Raw genomic sequence first — 16,734 nt, forward strand, 5'->3', positions numbered from 1 at the left:
GCTGCTGGAGATGTTTGGGAGCCTTTTGGAGCGGCCAGTAATCGCTGCCCATGCTGCCAGCAAATACTCTGACCTCGTCCACATGTTCAGCAGTGCCTTGAGCGACGTCAGGCTCATCTACTCCAGGCACGTACGGGCAGAGCTGGAGCTTGGTGAGTAGAAATTGCTGAATGAGGCAATTATTAGAGCTGGATGAATTTTGGGAGGGGAGGAAAATAATTTATATTTTCTGGGGAAACTGAAACTTCTAAGCTGCAAAAATGTACAGCCACTGTATCTCCTGATGGAAATGCCTGGGAAATATCTCTGTTCTTAGTATTAATCTACCAGGTGAGGGGGAGGGTGTGTGTGTGTGTGTGTGTGTGGTGCAGCTGGGAATGGAGATACTTACTGAGATTTTCCCCAGTAAGGCTGTAACAAGAGTTTTCTTCATCTAACACTGGGACTTTGCTCCTGCTCATGTGCTCCCCAGTATGAATGCACGATGTTTCTCTTGTAATGCAAAGTATGAAAGTGGGGATTTGTACCAGGGCTTTAATCAGCCTTCTCCAGGTTTAGTATTTCCCACATGTGCTGTACCAGAGATGAATGGGTACACTCCTGGCAGATAACTGGAACCAAACAGAGTCCAGGAGAGGCAACGCTGGTGGAATTTATGCAAGTTAACAAAAGGAGTTGGAGTGAATCATGGAAGGAAGGGTCCATCTTTTGCAGTGTGTTTGAGGGGGGTTGTTCTGTGGGTGTTAGACAAGATGGTCAGAAGTAGCCGCTAAACAAAAGTCCCTAGATCAGTGTTTGTGGGGAGGAGGGAATTCTTCCTGGGCAAAGTCTGCCTCTCTATCAGCTCCATTTCTAACATGAGCTGGCTTCTTGATAGATCAGAGCTGTTCTCAGATGCTTGCATTTAAGGGAGAGAGCTGGAAAATTAACATGGTTTTATGCAGATGAGTTGCTTTTCATGTGTCTTAGAGGTTACAAGGTCAGTGTTTAGTCAACTCCAGTTTCCATGTTCCCCCCCAGGTTCACCTGCTGTGCATAAGAACATGCCACCAGTAGCTGGAGCGCTGCGCTGGGCTCAGGAGCTGCGAGCGCGGATCCAGGCGCAGTTTGGTCACTTCAGGCACATCTCATATCTGTGCGTGGCTCTTCCAGCTAAGTTGTTTCATGACTATCTTGATATCTTTTCTCTAATCAATCTGATTTTCTTTCTGTATCGAACATCATGCAATGCTTATAGTTGAAATGTTAGTTGAAGAGGAGTGAAATGATTGCAGTGGCTCTCTTCAGCTTGCCAGCAGTTGGTTTTTAAGGAACTTGTTAGCTGAATTTGTTTGGAAGTGGCTAATAGGCGCAATAGTGGTTAATGGGCTTTTCAGCTGTGGTTCTAGGTTGCAGTTGCAAGAACCTTTTCCCCTACAACCCCACTCTGTGTGTGCTCCAGTACCTCCCTGGGAGCAGACTGCAAGCCCCAATTCTGGTATCACTCGGAGGGCAGAGAGATGCTGGGCTGGACTCTGCTGGGATGGGTTGGTGGAGATGAGTTTCAGGTTGGAGAACACACGAGGACTTGTCCTGGGCACTGACAGAAAACAACTTGCTCAACACCAAACAAGGGAGCGATCTCACACAACCAAGGAAAGAAACTATGCTGAGATATTTTTCACCCCAAAGTTTATTCTTGTGGGTCTTTGTGCAGAGAGGTGGTCTCACGCTTGTGCTGCTAGACCTACTGGCTCTGTGTGTAGACTTCAGCATTCCTGAAAGAATATATAAAAGCCCCATAAGTAAAGCTAGGATAATTGAAGGTACCCTGAGAATTGTGTGTTGTAGCTCACTGGAACAGCTTTATTTGTGCTAGAGGCTATTCTGAGTAAATGAATCCAGGTTTTTAATGTGCTTGTCCAAACTAAGCCATCTCCATCACTGCCTAATATCTGTGGTCTTCTCTCACCTTCATTACCATTATGTGTCTTTAAGCGCAAGTCGTTCTGCAGCAATAAAGACATCTCTGTGGTGAGACAGGCTCTTGGACCATCCCCAGCACAGCGCCCAAGTTAGCACACACATCTTGTTTGAATCCAAACGGTGAAGTTTGTAATCCATGAAAAAGGACCCAGATCTGCATTTCACGTTGATTTTCTTTCCTCTGGAGTGGTTAATAACAAGCAGTGGTGGTGTGATTCTGTTTCCTACAATGCAACTTGAAAGAAAAAAAGGAATAAAATAGAAGGAAGTTGTTTTTGCTGGGGCTTGCTCAGTGCTTGTCCAGCAGTGATCTCTCAAGTGCTCCCTGTGCTTTCACCTGAACTTGCAGTAGATACCAGGTGTCCTTTGAGCTCTCCGAGAATTTGCTAGGTTTTAAATGAATCTAGTTTTTATCAAAATATTCTCCAAAATCAACAACTGTTTTCAAGAAGCCTTGAACCTGGGATAAAATTCTTATCAGCATTACTTTGGTTGGCTGCCTCCATGGGGGTTCTGCCTCCTGCAGTGTGGGGAGCTCTTCCCCACTCCCGTGGTTCAAGGGGAAAAATCTGGCACTACAAATAGCTGTGTCCAATAGAAGCCATGTGCTGCTTCTTTCGGAAGCTCTTTGGTCTTAGAAAGTGCTGGCTGGTAAACAGAAAGTTGCCATGCTCTGTGTAAGTGCAGCGTGCGAAACTGGGAGTGTTAGACATGTGAAAAAGGCCAGCCTTCCTCCAGGTGCACTGATACCTTCTTCCCCTCTGATGTGTGGTTCCTGTTTTGCAGTTTGCCATACAAACACTTGAGAGGGGTTGTCCAAGCCCCGCTCACCCTTTGTGCGGCAGAAAAACACTTTTGGGTGATGTGGTGGGGTGAAATGGTCCCCAGTCACCTAGAATCTGTCCTACAAAACAGGAGGATGAGCTTATGAATTTTGGAAGGGGTAAATACAGACTGCAGGCTTGCAGAACTACATGTAATGCTAAGTTTGTCTGTTTGCTACCAGCTGCCTGGACTCTACTGAAGGAAGAAGGGTGTTGGAGAGGTATGAAGAAATGCTCCAGTTGCTCAACAGGTGAGTGGTGGTGCAGGCAAGACTGTAACTGTACAAAATGATGTTCTCCTCCATGCCCCCTACCAGTGTGCTTGCCAGTTCAAGGCCTAGGAATGTTCCTTTCTAAGCCAGAGATGGTCTTCTGATGAGAGAAGAGGAGGAATCCTTTTGCTGTATGCCACAGTCTTTCTGTGATGTCTTGCAATGGGAAGCTTTCCTGGGAGGAGCCTAGCAGAAGCACTGGTACAAATTTCTACTGGGTGTAGAAGTTGCTATGGTTGACAGTCTGGATTGACCAGAAGCTGAGCTGCTTTTGTTCATTCCCAGAATGTACCTACACTGCCTGCAATGTGTATTTTCCACAACTCACAGTGGAATTTATTATCACAGACTTGGTATCTTAAAGTTTGATGTTAAATCTGAACTGGTTGATCTGGGCTTTCCCTTGTGAAGTGACAACCTCCCCAGCCAGGATTCATCTGTGCAGGGTCTGCTCCTTCTTGGTCAGCAGTGCAGGTAGCTGAAACACAGGATCCCTGAAAAACACAGGGCAGGTGGAGGCAGCCTTGGTCCTGATGATCAACCTCCCCTCTTCCCCCTCACACTCCCCTCCCCCCAAAAAAAACCCACCACTGAGTAATTATGATGCAGCCTTTCAGAAGGGAGCAGTCCAATGGGCAGATCCTGGGTGACTTTGGCAGAGGTGTTTTCTGGGTGACATTTTCCAGAGCTCTCAGGTGACAGCATGATTCAGAAGAGACTGCTGTTTGGGTGGTTGTTACCATCCTTGTCATGTGAGCTAATAGGACCTTGCTTCAGTCTTCAGAGCTGTCACTGAGTTCTTCCAATACTGGATCTCCATGAGACTGATGGTTTCTCTAAGATAAGTGAGTGCAGTGGTATCCAGCCCCAGCGTTTGTATGGGTGTAGACACCTGTCCTGCTTAGGAACATTGGAAGTGCCCAGCAGTTGCTTACCAGTTACTTCTAGCCAAATGCCTTAGAAGTCTGTCTCCAAATCAGTATGCTCTGCTAAAAGTGGTACTTAAGTGCTGTTTGTCCTCCTGATTTGATACTGTCACTGTTTTTTTTTGGGTGTTTGTCTTTGGAATCAAGTTAATTGTGGAAATGATGTGAAAGGTTTTTCTCATCCTTTATGTTCAACTTTCAGAAGTGGGCTTGGCTTTGTCTGCTTATACACCTGGTCTGCTGGCTAAATAGCTATGTGATAAAGGTATGTTTTTTTTCCTGCAGGTATCAAGAAAAAGTGTACATAAACTGGTCCCAGACAGTCTCTGAAAAGTCACAGTACAACCTCACTCAACCGCTCATCCGGCGAGAACCAGAAACCAAATTGCTCACAGTCAATTTTGATCCCCAGGTAAAAACTACTGCCAGTTACCTTTCCTGCCTGTCTGCAGGCATCCCTTCCTGCTGGGCTTTTTTTTCCATCTCACTGGGCTCCACTATAGGAAGGTGATTGGGTGGATTTGGTATTAGATCTGTTCTGCTGACATCTGTGGATCCGCTTCTATGATGAGTAACGTAAGTATGCCACTCTCTGTTTCCTCTGTCTCCTGAGAAAATAACAGGATTGAGGTTGCAGCAGAGTTAATGCTAGTGAAAGTCAGTTACGGGAAGTAGCAGGGCACACAGATGCTTAAGTGGTGTCAGAATCTCCAGACTAGACTTGGTACTGGTGTGAAGAGTGCTGGAGCTTGAGCTCCACTGTTTGGTTCATGTTATGTGTATATGAACTCTGGGCTTCCCAAAAGGTTATACTATAAAGCCAGGAAAGGTTTATTTTGTTACAGTAGTATTGTGGCTGTTAGATTCTTTTATTGAACTCCATGAGTCTTAGAACAGATTAGGGTATTTTTTCCTGTACCCTAAAATTTCTTGTAAAGCCTGTCTTGAGCACAGACAGACCATTCACCTTGCCCAAGGTAGAGTCTGGGTCCAAACCATCGGAGTGCATAGATGGACTGAGATTTTTCTGGGGCCTGGTGGGAGCCAGTAACTGGGAAATGTAAAAGTGCCATTTAATGGGAGAAACTAACTCTCAGGGTCCTGGTGCACGTAGCTCCAAAACCTTCCCACTTTCCTGGATATGCTGCAGTTTTAGTGTTTAGGTTTTAAGTGTTTAGATTTTACAGCTCATTCAGACTTGGCCCTCAGTCAAAGGATTTGTCTGTCTCCTTGGAACCTCCTTTCTAAGTTGGGAGCCAAGTGGCCTTGGGATGTTTTTTACCCTTCACCTTGGGGTTTGGAGCCTGTGATGTACTAAGCATGTCTGCTCTCATCTCTTGTGCCAGTCTTCAAGTACTGCTGCTCTTCTGTTCTTTGCTTCCCGCAATAAGGACAGTTTGATTTCCCTGGATGCCAGTTAAGCTTCTTCATTCCCTCCAGAGTAGATGGGAGCACCTCACTTTGCCTCAAGGGATGTATTTGTAACCCTCCAGCATGGAAGAGTCTTTGAGAACTCGCCTTTCTTGGAAGAAGGGGAAAGGAGGACTATATTTTCAACCCCATGTTGGGCACATCCCAGACCCAGACAAAGAAGAAGAGAGGGGAACTTGTCTGTATCTCACTTGCCCTCTTGCTCCTTCAGCCCTCCCAACATGTGCAGTTTCTGGAGCACATTACCATACTAGTTACTAAATACAATGAAGATTTTTAGTCTTAAAAGTCATATATTATGCTGGAAGACCTTATTATTCCCTTTGTTGCAGGCTTGCATTTATACTGGGTTTACAATTGAATAAAACTCATTAATCCCAACAGTCACTACTCAAGCTGGGGTGGGGAGAGGTATCCAGAAGGCTTCGCTGGTAGGTGGGCACACTGAGATGGAAGGACTTGATTTGCTAGGTTTGGGCCATGGTGTTTGTTTTTTATGCCAGTCATCTCCACTGAACCAACAGAAATGGAGTCTTGGTCCATCTTTCCCTTAAATAACTGTTTGCTAAGCTCTCAGACAAGAGTATTGCTGAAAAAGTATTGGTGAGGATGGCTAAAAGAACCAGAGTTCATTGTGGCTTTTAGGGGCTGCCTGGAGTTTACTTGCTTGGTAGTTATCAGAGCTGCCTGTCTTTGATTGGAAAAAGAACTGGTGACAGAGATCAGCGGAAGACAGAGTACAGACTGGGAAGTGTCCAGATGCTTTTCAGAATATGTTGATTTATTAACAAAATAGCAGGAAAACCCTAAAATGTTCAGACATTGGAGAATGTATGCTGGGTGAATGGAGAGGATTGCTCTGCGTTCAGCTCTCTGCCTTGGTTTTCCAGTTGGTTTCAGTGCTGAGAGAGGTGAGCTACTTGTCTGGCAGCCAGATGGAAAGCATCCCACCAACAGCAGCAGAAATCTATTCCTCCAAGGAATCGTACCGACAGATGGTGGCCAATTTGGAGCTAATGGTGAACAGATACAACAAGATCCTGAAGACAGTCCTGGAGGTTGAATACCCTCTAATACAGGAGCAGCTACGGGATATTGATTTCAAACTGAAAGAGGCAGAGGAAACATTGAACTGGAAGATGGAGGGTAAGCTAGCTAAGCATTGGGTATGTGAGCTCATACACCTGGGTCTTGTCAGATCCCCTGTGTACCCAGTGTCTGTCACCTGATTCCCAGCCGCACTTCTCAGCCCGCAGCACAACAAGGGTTGGTGAGATGAAGAGCAGCCCCCAGCTTGCCTGCTGCTTTTCCTGTTCCCTTACTCTGCTGGCCTTGTAGATGGGATCCTGCTCCCTTTGGATTCAGCCTGGAGAATGCCAGATTTGGGTTTGTAAAAGCTGGCAAGACTGAGGTTGAAGCCTCTTTTGCTGCCTGTGCCAACCACCCAGTGCCAGTCCAGGCAGCCCATGTGTAGCTGTGTACCTGGGGCGCTGCTTTCTCCCAGTTTGCAGACAGTGGCGACCTTTGGCCCAGCCATCTGGCACTGGAGTGAGCTTGTCCCAGGGAGAGACAGAGCCACCTCGATAGCTTTTCCTTAAGGATGAAGCACTGCAGCTGGAGTTGGGTTTTGCATGACTTTGGGATGATTTAACTAGTGTTCTTGCTTGATCAGTTTTAACTGCAAGGCAGAGCAGAGGAAAACAATTTGTTTCCTCTTGGTGAAAGCAAACTGCTCACTGGTGGAATATATATTTCTGTCATCAGGCTTGTGGTATGAACAGGAACAAATGTCCTCCCTTGAGAACATGGAAAGCAGAAGTGCTCATGCTGAAAAGCTCTATTCAGAGAGCTCCGTTGCACAGTAAAGATGGAGGGATTTTCCTGCAGACGAGTCTGAAGTTCTCTGCATCTAAATGTAACCCTTGCTGGTGCCTGAGACCACGTTGTGGGTGCGAAGTCCCTGCTCCTGTCATGGTGACAGGGTTGCTTAGCCTGCAAACTGTGCTATGGTTTGCTGGGGTAGGATGGAGCTCACAGTGGCTCAAGGCAGGAAACTGTTGTCAGACGACATGGTCAGTCTGGCAAGTAGTGATGGGTGAGAAATATATGAGACCTTAGGGAAAAAATGTCAGAGGTGTGTGAGAGGTTGGCTCAGCAGCTCTGAAAACACAGTCAGTCATCTTATTTCTGGCCAGGTGTCTGGGACCGCATCTCCATGGTGATGGATGGTGTCCAGGACCTCGAGCAGAGGATACAGAAAGCCAAAAGCAACGTTGAGGAGATCCAGAGCTTTGTGCGGTCATGGGGGTCCCCCATATTTGAGAGGAAAGATGGGAAAAAGGAATCACTGCTGAACCTGGAGGACTGCCAGGACCGTCTGGAGAAGCGTTACAGCCTGGTCCGAGAGTCAGGGCTGAGGATTCATTTGCTGATGAAGGTGAGGGGGTCTGATCCCCAGAGATGTGTTGTCACTGTAGTTTCTCTGTTTTCTCCCCTCTATTGAAATTATCCATAGCTATCTCACCTTAAAGTTAACTCTCTTAACACCTTTGCAAGTTTAAGGCAGTGTTAATTGACAATACCACTGATGATTGAGTTGGTGTGGCTGTGTGCTGGGGTGTTGCTGGCTGGGCATTGCTGGAAACACAGCTCAGGACAGGAACGAGGGCAGCCACAGCCCATTGAAGGAGTCGTGGCTGTTGTGGAGCCACTAGAGGGGAGTCATGTATCAGGCTTCAGGGTCCTGCTAAGAGGAAAGATCTCCCTTCAAAATATTTACCTGAAAATACAAAGGCAGCTGGCTGCAGCTGACCTTTCTGTTTCAGAATTTTTGTCCCCTGAGGAAGCAGGAGGTGATGCTGATAGTCCAGGGAGAAACTAAGCGACAGGAGAAAAGCTGCTGTCCAACACTTTGGAGTTTTCCACTGACATTATCATTGCTGAGAGATTTCTTTGCAGTGCAGGAGAAAACCCAAAGTTCTGCTTCTCACCTTCTGGAGTGATGTGCTTTGTGTGGTGGGCACAGCACCTTGGCCTGCAGGGCAATGGATTTTAGACCCAAACAACTCTTGAGGGTCTCCACTTGGCCTTGGGCTCTGGAGAGAGCTGGCTGACCTGCTTGGGAGACCAAGCTCTTGCTGCTCACCTTACCTTGCTGTCTGCAGGCAGTCCTGGACCTCTCACCCATTTCTCTGCACACTGAACCAGGATGAGGATTTTGTTCTGCTGCTGTGAGTGTAACAAGCTCAGCCCCCTCCAGCTACCACTCCAGAGATGAGGGCACCTCCTGTGGTAGCCAAGGAGGACGTGGCCTTGTGGTCATAGCAGGAGGGTTCATTAAAACATCATCAACAAGGGAACTTTGTTCAACATGGCAAAGACAGGGATGCTTTCAGTCAACTGTTAGTACTGAGCTCATTCATGTGAGATTCTCTTTGTTCTAGTGTCAGCTCTCTGCTGCCAGTTTGTTTGCAAGGGGCCAGAGCCCTACTTTGCCCTGTTAGGAGCTCAAGTACCCAGCTGCAACGTGTCTGGGACGCAGCAACTTTGGGTTGGCTACTAACACAACTGGCAGTGCTGTCTCCCATGTGCTGAGCTGCCACACTAGCACTGGGGTGGCATGTTCTCCCATGCACCCTCATGTGAAATTCATCTGAGACATCCCCTAAGCGTGCCTGATGGGCCCTGCAGCGATGGACAGAGTGGGCTGGTTTCTGTTCTCCGCAGGCTGGACCTTGTTGTTGAGACTGTGACTTTTGAGAGCCTCCCTGGGAGAAGGAGATCTCAGAGGACATGCCAGGGCTGGGGACCCAGTCCCAGTGGAGTCTGGAAGGCTGCTGAGAGGAGCAGGGAGTGGGCACACAGCCTGGCTTTGTGGGGGTGCAAGGAGGAAACCCAGGAAGGATGAGGCCTTGCTGTGATTCAGAAAACCCTGAATTTCATGGCTGGGAGCTGGCCTGGAGGAAAGGAGCATAGCAAGATGAGGAGGGAAGCTGTTAGCAAACCCTTTGTTTTGTCATCCCAACCATTCTCTAGTTTTGTTGTTTAAAAGCTTTTCTTGAACTTGAAAGCTCTATGATCTTTTTGAGATGTCCATTTGTAGGACAAGTTTTAAGCTGTTTCAGGTGACAGCAGTTTCTGACAGAGGTGGTCACCTGTCTACTTGGGTGCTTAGTAACAGCTCTCCGGTTTCCAGTCCCTCCACAAGGCTGCTGCCCATGTGCTCACTGGCACGTATCCTTAGCTGTGAGCAGCTCTCTTGCAGGACAGGCTCAGCCCTGCTGAATTTAAAGGTGTCTGTGTTTTCTTCCAGGAAAATCAGAGCCTCTTAACTGCAGACCCAGCATCTGATGTCTGGAAGGCCTACGTGGATTATGTAGATGAGATAATCCTGGATGGATTCTTTACTGCCATTGAGTGCTCACTCAAGTACCTCCTGGACAACACAGGTAACTGCTGATTCTTTTCTTCTGGCCACAGTGCCTGCTTCAGTCTCACCTAAGGGAAGTTTCCTGCTCTTCTTTGCAGAGAGCCATGCAGAGTGGGGTCAGTGGGCTGTGCCCAAGGGAATGGGGTAGATGACTTCTCTCTGATGGGGATTGCAGCATTTGAATCCCTTGTGTGCAGCAGAGATGAGATGCACAGGATGGGGCTGGAGGAAGAAGCATTGCAGGAGTCAGGTCTCCCTGCTGTTTTCTGTTCTATACTTTCCCTTGTGCCTAGAAGTTGTTCTTTTCCTGCCCTTCTGCTGTGCCTCTTGTGCTGTCTACAGCAACTCCAGGTTGGGTGGGTGCCTCCATCTCTTGGTCACTGAAGCAAAGCATTGTGCAGGGAAGGGATGGAGAAGACAGTGCACCATTTATAGGGACTGGATGGACTGAACTGAGAAATCATCAAAGGTCTGTACTACAGCTCAGATATTGATTGTCTCCTGCTCTTACATTTACAAAGCATCAGGGCTATGCCATCTTCAACTTGTGGGCAATCTCAAGAGCTGATTTTGCTGCTGAAAGGTAGGGAAGAAAATCTCAATCCTCAGGCATGAGGCCAGCAAGGAGACGAGGTGGGTTCAGGAGTCACTTCCATCAGACCTCCTGCCTAAGAACACTGTGGAGGTACTTTCAACTCTGCTGCAAGCATGTTGTGTTTACCTAAAGCATGTTTCCAAAAATGCTTCCCTCTTGGATGTGAGGGATGCTGAGTTGGGAATTGAAATCCAAACAGTCTTGTTAAAAACAAGCACGTAACTTCAGATTTGAATTTGGCTTCCATTTCCCATTGCTGTAGTTGTGTTTTTTGTTTTTTAATGCCTTTCTCCAATAAACCAAAGTGCCTCTTGGTTCCCGATGTTTTTCTCCTCTGCAAGTACTTGTGCCCTGTAATTGTTCAGCTCTCAGACTCCCTTTTGATTAGCTAAAGAGCCTGGTCTCTAGAAGGCTTCATTCCACAACTTTTTTTTTTTTCCAACCCTTAAATCATTCTTGCCTCATCTGTTCTCCAGTCTGATCTGTGGCTACTGGAACATTAGCTGGCTTGCCAGCTTTTTCTCCTTTTTTTCCATGCTGCTTGCAGGCACAGTGTCACAGGACCCTTGAAGTGGGTGTCTATGGTCACATCTGCCAGTGTCCTTATAGGGCTCAGCACGAGTGTTCTGTGGTGGATATTAGTGGTGACGCAAGGTCATTTATCTCAACCTGAGGAAGTTACTGATGTCTCTGTTCTTCCTTACCAGATCCCAAGGCAGGACTTGCCCCCCTGTTTGAAGTGCAGCTGGATTTAGTGATCCCAGATTTGATTTTTCGTCCCTCCTTGGATCCTGGCACAAATGATGGCTTCTATGACATGGTGGAAAGCCTTCTCAATGACATCTACAGGATCTCCTCACTGGTGCCCAGGCTGGCTGGGCACAGCGGCTTCCCCCACTACCAGGTCTGGTGGCAGAGCTGTGCCCGGTGCCCTGCGGCAGCACGCAGGCCCCACTGTCACTGTGCTCTGCTTCCCTCCCCTAGGCTGACATGGAGGACATGGCTGACCTGGCTGACGTGCGCCATGACCTGATGGGCCGCGTGCAGGCTGCGATGGCGGCCTGTTGCGAATATCGCAGCAGCTTCGATCGCTACTCTTACCTCTATGGGGATGATAGAAAGGAATTCTTCCGCCAGTTCTTACTCTATGGGCACATCCTCACCGCTGCAGAAATTGAGGCTCATGCAGAGAATGGGGTCCCTGAGACGCCCCCCACCCTCGAGCAGTTCAGGGAGCAGATTGACTCCTATGAGCAGATTTATGAGGAGGTGAATCGCATTGAGCCCGTCAGCGTCTTCCATAGCTGGATGAAAGTCGATGCACGGCCTTTCAAGGCATCCTTGCTGAATGTGGTTAAAAGGTGGAGTTTGTTGTTCAAGCAGCATCTCATTGACCACGTCACACACAGGTAAGAGCTGTTCCCACCTCCTCTCTCCAGCACCTGCATTGACAAAAATGAGTTTTCTCTTGTCCTGACTGGACATTCAGCACTTAATAAATACAAGAGCAGGAGTAGGAGGGTCCCTCCTATGGGTCAACTCTACCACATGCCCTGCAGCTTCCATCTCGTGGTCTCTGCTGGGAACAGATACTGCTGTGTGGGTAAAATGGAAATATCTCTGTGGACTTGGTACTCTTGCTGTCCTACATGCAGATCCTACAGGACCTGCTGTGTGGCTTTAGGAGGGATGTCTGTTTGTCCATTTGTCCTGATCCAACTATTCTGATAGTCGGGAGGGGGTAGCTTCAAGGTCAAAAAAGGGGGAGTTCTCCAAACAAGTTTTGAGGTCATGTTCTCCTTGTTCTGAGTAGCTGCTTGGTTATCAGCTTTGTGATCAGGGTGATGCATCAGGTGATTTATTTCAGCAGTTGCAACTGAAGGCTACTGTAGCTCTTGGTACTTACAAGAAGTATTTGCAGACATTTGTAGTAGTGAAGACCGTTGCACGTGGTGGATGCTATGACCTCGTTGTGGTAATTTCACCCTGATGGGCAGCTCAGCTTCACCACACTGCTCTCTTACTCCCCTCCCTCGAATGAACAGGGAGAGTAAATATGATAGGAAAGGCTCAAAGGTTGAGGTAAGAACAGGGAGATTGCTCCAAACTACCATCATGAGCATGATTGCACAGGGAGATCTACTCCATGTGGTGCTCGTGGGCTGCAGGAGGACAGCCAGCTGCTCCGTGGGTCTGTCCTGTGCTGCAGGTTTCTTTTGCTCCGTGCCTGGGGCAACTCCTGCCCTCCTTCTGCATCGACCCTGGGGGCTGCAGGATTCTCTCTGTGCATGTTAGCACTTCTATCTCTGCTGCTGTGCAGCAGTTTTTTCTTTTCTTTGTTCTGCTCTCCCAGAGCACAACCAGCATTGCTCACTGCTCAGCATGGATCCCTTTTGGAGCAGCTGGAGCTGGCTCTTGTCTGATGTGGGGCAATCCCGTTGCAGTCCCCTTTCCACCAAACCCTTGCCACATAAACCTAATACACATGTTCTTTTCAGAACTGTGACTTTGGTAGATAATTTCTATGCCAAGAGCTTTTTGTATAGTTTTACAACCAGGCAGTTAGGAGCTCTTGCTTGAGAGTCCTTGACTCTGCAGTTTAGTCTTCATTAGGTGAAGAATTTAAGAACACATATTGGCCCAGGGACATCCACAGAATTTAAGCAGGGGCTTAACACTGTTTTGAGAACAGAAGCGTGGCAGTGCTGGAAAAGACCGAAGGTCCAGGAGCTCATCATGCTTCTGCTGACTGTGCCCAATAGCAGGCAAGATTAAAAACAAGGTAAAGCTAGTAAGGAAGCTTCCCCTATGTTCCCTTCATTGTGTATTTATCTTTATACTATATAGCTTGACTGACCTTGAAGAGTTCATAAAAGTTGCTGATGAAGGTCTGAGCAAAAAAGTTGAAAAAGGAGATTATAATGGCTTGGTGGAGATTATGGGTCATCTCATGGCCGTTAAAGAAAGGCAGAGTATCACTGATGCCATGTTTGAGCCCCTGAAGCAAACCGTGGAGCTGCTGAAGGCGTATGAGCAGCAACTGCCTGAGGAAGTCCATAAGCAGCTAGAGGTGAGTGAGAACTCACAAACAGGAGTTGTCAAAGAGAATGTGACCTTAATAGCATTGCAGTAATATTTAAGACCGCTCCCAGTCATTAGAGGGCCTCATTGGATAGTATTTTGCTATCATGGGATGTGCCTTGATAACTCTAAATTTTGGAGTTCTATTGAGATTTTCTTTTAAGGCAGAGATTAAGCCTTTTGTTATGTGTGAAAAACATAGAATTGCCTGCTCCAACTCCCAGCGATTGCTTTTGAAAAAATTAATGCATTTTCAAATGCATCTGTTAATTAGGTTGAATTATAATTATTTTTAAATAAGCCAGTTCTTGGCAACTGTGGAGATGGGGAAGATAATGTTGGCAGAGGAGTTGCTTTCTCAAAGGACTTCAGTCCTCCTCTGGGTCTGTAAAACCAGATCTCCCTGATTTAGAGGATATCACTGGGAACAGGTTCTGAAAGCGTTCTGACACCTTTACTGGCTCTGACTGAACTGGTTTTCTTTTGGGAATTTCTTTTGCTTCGGTGAAGGGGACCATGAGATGAAGGTTAGAGAACATTGTGAGGTGCCCAGACAGCCTTAGAGGTAGGAGGAAATTCTTCTGTGGAGCCCCATCCATGGAGGTGCCTGAGGGCATGGAGGGGCCCTGGGCAGCCTGAGCTGGTGGGACAACCAACCCACGGCAGGAGTGGGGCTGGGGGTCTGTGAGGTCACTTCCAACACAACCATGCTGTGAATCTATGATCCAATCTTTTTACAGTGGAGAAGTGCATGGCTATGGGCCAACGGATACCCTGTGGTCACTGAGTGCTGTGTGCAGAACCAAGGCTAAAAGTGGGGCCTTTCTTGGAGATTTCCTGTCTTATGCACCTGTGTAGCAAAAGACTCCCATTCTCTGATGCAGGCTTGGGTGGCAGCTGAGTGGGGTTTGGTAGTTCCTGGTTTCCTACTTTTTCCTTCCTTCAGATGCGGGAGAGAACAAACTGATTGTATTCTTTCTGGCAACATGGAGTTGAATGGTTGAGTCACTACCATATAGGATGGGAAAATCAGGAATATGTTACTCTTAGTGCCTCTCTCTCCATGGCTGGGCTGAGCTGGAGCTGGTGACGAGGACAAGGAAGCAGCTCCGTGTGTGCATTGACAAAGCAGAACCCTGGGATTCAGGGACAACAGAGCCCTCGGCCAGTACTGGTGTCTGGGCTGAGAATGTGGCCCAAAAAGCCTAGTGAGAAGAAATACATCCCCTTCAGAAGGAAATCCCAGGTACAGCGGGGGGTTGTCAGCAGCACTGCGTGCCTGCACCTTGGCTGCAGACCTGAGAAAGGAATCAGACTTATTTAGCACCAATTTTATATACACAGGCTGGAGGGATTTGCCCCAGAGTCCTGCTTCTTAATTAGCTCTGAAAATCCATCTGATCTGATGAGCTGGCACAGACAGCCCATCCTCCTGCCTTCGGCTGCTCACAGCAGTCTCTGGGTCCCGCTGGGCTCAGTGTTAGCATCAGTGTTCTTTCTCAAGTATTGAGCCATCTCGGGAGCCCAGAATTTCACATGGGGCCCTTTTTTAAATTATTGAAAATACTTTTGTGATGAGAGCAGCTGGTTGTAAGGTGTCAGTCCTCAGTATTCTTCAAAATTCTGAGTACCTAGATAAGTTTTATCCCAAACTGTGTGTTTAGCTTTTCTATCATGGGAATACATCCTTACAACTTATGACACAGATTCAGTTGCTGTTCTGGGTTTATCAATAAACAGATCAGATATGCCATTCTATCAGATTTCAAATACACACTACCAGTGTTTAAATTTTGCTTGCAGGAGCTGCCAGAAAAATGGAACAATGTAAAGAAGCAGGCGATAGCTGTGAAGCAGCATGTGGCTCCTCTGCAGGCAAATGAAATGGCAGCTCTGCGCAGGAGCTGTGCGGCCTTTGATGCTGAGCAGCACAGATTCAGAGAGAGGTTTCGGAAAGAAGCACCGTTCAGGTAAAGGCAAACTGCAGCATCGTATGAGCCCGAAGGAATAGAGCTTGATGAGGTCATGTCTCAGTGTCTGTAGCCTTTGCATACATTTCCTGCCTGCTCACAGTGTTGTATCTCAACACCTGGGGTGTTGTGTTGTTGGGAGCACTGTCCAGAGCTAGCAAGACATTGAGCCTGGGTGCCGAGAGCATAGTACTGCTTGAAAGTGGTGTCACCACTGCCATGTGGAAGCACTGTCAGTGCATACTACAGATGTTTAATTTCTGCTTTGTCTCTTGGAGGCACCATTTGTTTTATGTTTCCTTCAAAAGTTGTTACAATAACATTTCTTTCTAGGTTTGATGCTGAAAAGCCTTATCAGCTGCTGGATGCAAAGAACATTGAGATTAAGCAAATGGAGTCAGCCATGACCTCGATTTATGAATCAGCTGCTCTGTTTGAAGTCATGGTGCCAGATTATAAGCAACTGAAGCAGTGCAGAAAGGAGATGTGTCTTCTCAAAGAGCTGTGGGATATGATCTCGGTTGTGAACAGCAGCCTTGAGGACTGGCAGACCACCAAATGGGTGGATATTAATGTGGAAAACATGGATCTCGAGTGCAAAAAGTTTGCAAGAGAGATTCGAAATTTGGATAAGGAGATGAGGGCATGGAATGCTTTCACAGGGCTGGACAGCAGAGTGAAGAACATGCTGACGGCCCTGAGAGCTGTAGCAGAACTTCAAAATCCTGCTATTAGAGAAAGACATTGGGGTCAGCTGATGCAGGTGACGGGTGTGAAGTTCGTGATGGACTCTGACACCACGCTGGCTGATCTTCTGAAGCTCTGCCTGCATAACTATGAGGATGAGGTTCGTGGAATTGTGGACAAAGCAGTGAGAGAAATGAGCATGGAGAAGGTCCTGAAGGAATTAAAACTGACCTGGAGCAACATGGAGTTTCAGTACGAGCCTCACCCACGGACAAACATCCCATTGCTGAAGTCGGACGAAGAACTCATTGAAACTCTGGAAGACAACCAGGTGCAGCTGCAGAACTTAATGACATCCAAATGCATTGCTTTTTTCTTGGAGGAAGTATCTGTGTGGCAGAGGAAACTGTCCACTGTGGACTCTGTCATTTCCCTCTGGTTTGAAGTGCAGCGTACGTGGTGTCACCTGGAGAGCATATTCATAGGCTCAGAAGATATACGGACACAGCTTCCAGATGTAAGAAAGCCCAAGTCCCTTTTTTTTTTTTTTTCCT

At 47.3% G+C, this 16,734-nt stretch overlaps 1 protein-coding gene across 2 annotated transcripts in view; it reads left to right on the forward strand.

Moving 5' to 3' along the window:
* DNAH9 (dynein axonemal heavy chain 9) overlaps window positions 1-16,734 on the forward strand; it is a 175,424-nt gene that overhangs the window by 8,073 nt on the left and 150,617 nt on the right. For both annotated transcript variants that reach the window (XM_031556283.1, XM_019621575.1), the window contains exons 7-18: window positions 2-152; window positions 1,021-1,135; window positions 2,972-3,040; window positions 4,273-4,399; window positions 6,309-6,564; window positions 7,614-7,855; window positions 9,731-9,866; window positions 11,150-11,346; window positions 11,427-11,851; window positions 13,290-13,512; window positions 15,327-15,493; window positions 15,827-16,697. In XM_031556283.1, the coding sequence (XP_031412143.1) occupies window positions 2-152; window positions 1,021-1,135; window positions 2,972-3,040; window positions 4,273-4,399; window positions 6,309-6,564; window positions 7,614-7,855; window positions 9,731-9,866; window positions 11,150-11,346; window positions 11,427-11,851; window positions 13,290-13,512; window positions 15,327-15,493; window positions 15,827-16,697 (2,979 nt within the window). The remainder of the gene's footprint in view (window position 1; window positions 153-1,020; window positions 1,136-2,971; window positions 3,041-4,272; window positions 4,400-6,308; window positions 6,565-7,613; window positions 7,856-9,730; window positions 9,867-11,149; window positions 11,347-11,426; window positions 11,852-13,289; window positions 13,513-15,326; window positions 15,494-15,826; window positions 16,698-16,734) is intronic.

Source organism: Meleagris gallopavo, chromosome 20 (assembly GCF_000146605.3).
Source record: "Meleagris gallopavo isolate NT-WF06-2002-E0010 breed Aviagen turkey brand Nicholas breeding stock chromosome 20, Turkey_5.1, whole genome shotgun sequence".
Classification (NCBI taxonomy): domain Eukaryota; kingdom Metazoa; phylum Chordata; class Aves; order Galliformes; family Phasianidae; genus Meleagris; species Meleagris gallopavo.